General features: G+C 38.8%; 1 protein-coding gene across 1 annotated transcript; it reads left to right on the forward strand.

Moving 5' to 3' along the window:
• On the forward strand, window positions 1–1,078 carry LOC134067994 (antimicrobial peptide NK-lysin-like). Its single transcript, XM_062523487.1, has 5 exons — window positions 1–46; window positions 224–276; window positions 635–733; window positions 804–961; window positions 1,054–1,078. Exons 1-5 carry the CDS (start codon window positions 1–3, stop codon window positions 1,076–1,078), a joined length of 381 nt encoding a protein of 126 aa, XP_062379471.1.
• The last annotated feature ends 287 nt before the right edge of the window (window positions 1,079–1,365 follow it).

The following is a 1,365-nucleotide window of genomic DNA, read 5'->3' on the forward strand; positions in this document are numbered from 1 at the left end:
ATGAAAATCATTGCTGTCATTCTGGGTTCTGTCTTCATATGCTCAGGTGAGTAAAACCAGTTTAAAGTTTTACTGCAGAGAAAGGAAGGTTTGTTTGTTTGTACATTAGTACATTGATGCAATTTCAGCAACTTGACTCATCACTGGTTGCCCAGTCGAAAGTTTTTTTTGTATACATATTGTGAAGTATATTGGAAGAACAAACTCCTCTTTTAAAACACAGTATTGGCACATGACTGGGAGGGTCCTGACTATGAGGATGACATCCTTGAAGTGGTGAGACCATTCATCATTACATTTACATTTATTAATTTAGGAGATACTACTAACCAAATCGACTTACAGTATATTACAAAGGTCATTGTCCCTGGAGAAACTTGGGTTTAATGCCATGCTCAATGGTCAAAGCCGGTATTTGAATCCATACATTTTTCTGGCTAATGCATGTTAGCCCAGCTGCTTCATCCATCTATGTTGTACATAAATACCACAACACTGCTCGCTTGTCAAAACTGAATGTCAAAACTGAATGTATGGCCTCATTTTTTTTAGCATGCTACTGTTGATTTACTTCTCTACAGCACTCTAACTTGAGTTACAGTATCTTTGATTGATTAATGTCTGCGTGCTTCAGGTCAGGGGTGAGGAAAAGGCACAGCTACCTGGTATGTGCTGGGGATGCAAGTGGATCTTAAACAAGGTCAAGAAGTCCATCTCTAACGGCACCACACAGGTGAGAATTCATCTAGTGGAAGCTACATGCTAAACCGTGTGAACTTTTGCTAACGATGACACTTTCACAGGATGACATTCAAGGGAAACTGCGGGCTGTATGTGACCAAATGGGCTTCCTCAGGTCAGCCTGTAAGGGTTTTGTTAGAAGATACATGACTGTGCTGATAGAGGAGCTCTCCACCACCGATGATGTGAGGACCATTTGTGTCAATGTGAAGGCCTGCAAGTGAGTTCCAGTCAAGCTGCACACTCTTATCATGATAAGAAGAGGTCGGGGGAAGTTTGACACAAATCTTGTCTGTGATCTTTTCCCCACAGGCCAAAGCAACTAATCTACATGTGAGACACAAAATGGAGGACAACAACTTGGGAACCGCTGAAGACCCCATTTAATTTTTTGCAAAAGCATTGTTCAGCTAATTATCTTTGAACAATACTGTCCAATCTGTTCACTATTTAAATTGAGGTATAATTGCTGCGTTGTTATATTTAATTAAATTTTCTCAACCTCTTTTAACTGACTCCACACTTTGTGTGTATTTTAAGATTATTGTTCTGATTCTTCTGTTCTATCTTATAACTTAACCTTAACTTATTCTTATTTATTTTAATTTTATTTTATCTTAGTCC

This window comes from Sardina pilchardus, chromosome 20, assembly GCF_963854185.1.
Source record: "Sardina pilchardus chromosome 20, fSarPil1.1, whole genome shotgun sequence".
Classification (NCBI taxonomy): domain Eukaryota; kingdom Metazoa; phylum Chordata; class Actinopteri; order Clupeiformes; family Clupeidae; genus Sardina; species Sardina pilchardus.